At 37.9% G+C, this 1,437-nt stretch overlaps 1 protein-coding gene across 1 annotated transcript; it reads left to right on the top strand.

The window, feature by feature from the left end:
• Positions 1-710: 710 nt before the first annotated feature.
• On the top strand, positions 711-1,223 carry LOC110029270. Its single transcript, XM_020731492.1, has one exon. The coding sequence runs from the start codon at positions 899-901 to the stop codon at positions 1,214-1,216; it is 318 nt and encodes a 105-aa protein (XP_020587151.1). The 5' UTR covers positions 711-898; the 3' UTR covers positions 1,217-1,223.
• Positions 1,224-1,437: the final 214 nt, after the last annotated feature.

The raw sequence follows: 1,437 nt of genomic DNA, 5'->3' as shown, positions 1-1,437 counted from the left end.
CAGGCTCCCCACTTAAAAAAAAAAAAAAAAAAAAGACTCAAAATTTGATGCAAATGTTTCATACAACTAATAGTGTGAATTTAGTTTGATTCGCTCGAAAATTTATTTGAATTTTAGCTCGAATCAAGATTGGATTGAAATAAACTAGCCGAGTTATGATGACAAAATATTTGTATCGAATTTTTTTGGGGCTGATTTCGAGCCATGCATGTATCAACTCGAGCTGGCTCGAGATCGACTTGAATTATCTTTCATTTATAAAAAATGCATACAATTCTAAATAAAATCAAATATAGCGTGTTACGAGCCGGTTTCAAACAAAAACGGATCCAAATAAATCAATTTGAGCAATTTTATTTTGAACTCGAGTCAATCGATCCAATTTTGAGCTGGAACAAAACCAAATAACTAAAATTTTAGCCAAACTCATTTCGATTTCGAGCTTATTTCAATTTTGAGCCGAACTTGCTCGAAATCAAACATAGCGAGCCATGAGCCAATTTGGATCTGAACTCAATCATTCGAGCTCATTTCGGATGGCCTCAAAACCGGCTCTTTAACAGCACTAACAACTCCGCACCTTCCAATTCCAATATAAGCTGTTCATACTACTTCCTCTGCACAGCATCATTACGCAGCACATCAAATGGAAGTTTCCACACGATTTCATGGACTTTGCCACACACCCACTACTTCAAACGCATCTGATTCCAATACTCTTTTCTAAACCAGCTGAAAGAACCTCCCTTTTAATCTTCTTTCTCATATATACCTAAAGATATTATATTCTTCTCTACATTGTGATAAAAAGCAAACACCGAGAATAGCACAACATTTCATTCACAACAGCGTTATCTTACCTTCAGTCCACAGAGTTTTCTTCCTTCTTTCAGAACAAATGACCAGACCCACTGCTACTGAGAAGCTGGTGGCAATCTCCCTCGTACTTCTTGCAATGATCTCACCATTATATATTGGCAAGGAAGCGGCGGAGGAAGAAGAAGATGAGGAGAACAGAAAGTTGCGCATATGGTTGCCGTTTGTTCTCATTCTGCTAATCTTTTGTATCAGTCTCAGTACATGCTTTATGGATCAAAGATTCATGAGGTTTGATCCGTACTGGATTCACAGGGTAGGGGGTTCATCATGCGGGATCTTCACCTTTCTTCTGGTTCTAGGGTTTGTGCTGAAGTGTAAGGCCTGTCTTGGTACTTGAATGTTAGGAGATGTCATTATATATATATATTTGCGATGTATACTTAAATCAATTGGTCGGGCATCTGCTTGTCGGTTGTAAGTCCTTTTGGTTTGGGGTTCGATTCCCCCGAATGTAGGGTGTGGTACTCAAATTCTCAGATGCATGTGGGATAGTCGGGGCTCATATAATAGCCTCTGGTCATTCCTTTAATATATATATATATATATATATATATGTGT

The sequence above is a fragment of the Phalaenopsis equestris genome, unplaced genomic scaffold, assembly GCF_001263595.1.
Source record: "Phalaenopsis equestris unplaced genomic scaffold, ASM126359v1 Scaffold000552, whole genome shotgun sequence".
NCBI lineage: Eukaryota > Viridiplantae > Streptophyta > Magnoliopsida > Asparagales > Orchidaceae > Phalaenopsis > Phalaenopsis equestris.
Note: the sequence above shows the minus strand (reverse complement) of the source record. Positions and strands in the feature narration are given on the sequence as shown.

Bases quoted from the DNA above. Each gene is read 5' to 3' on its own strand.
- LOC110029270 (XM_020731492.1), top strand. From the start codon at position 899: ATGACCAGACCCACTGCTACTGAGAAGCTGGTGGCAATCTCCCTCGTA.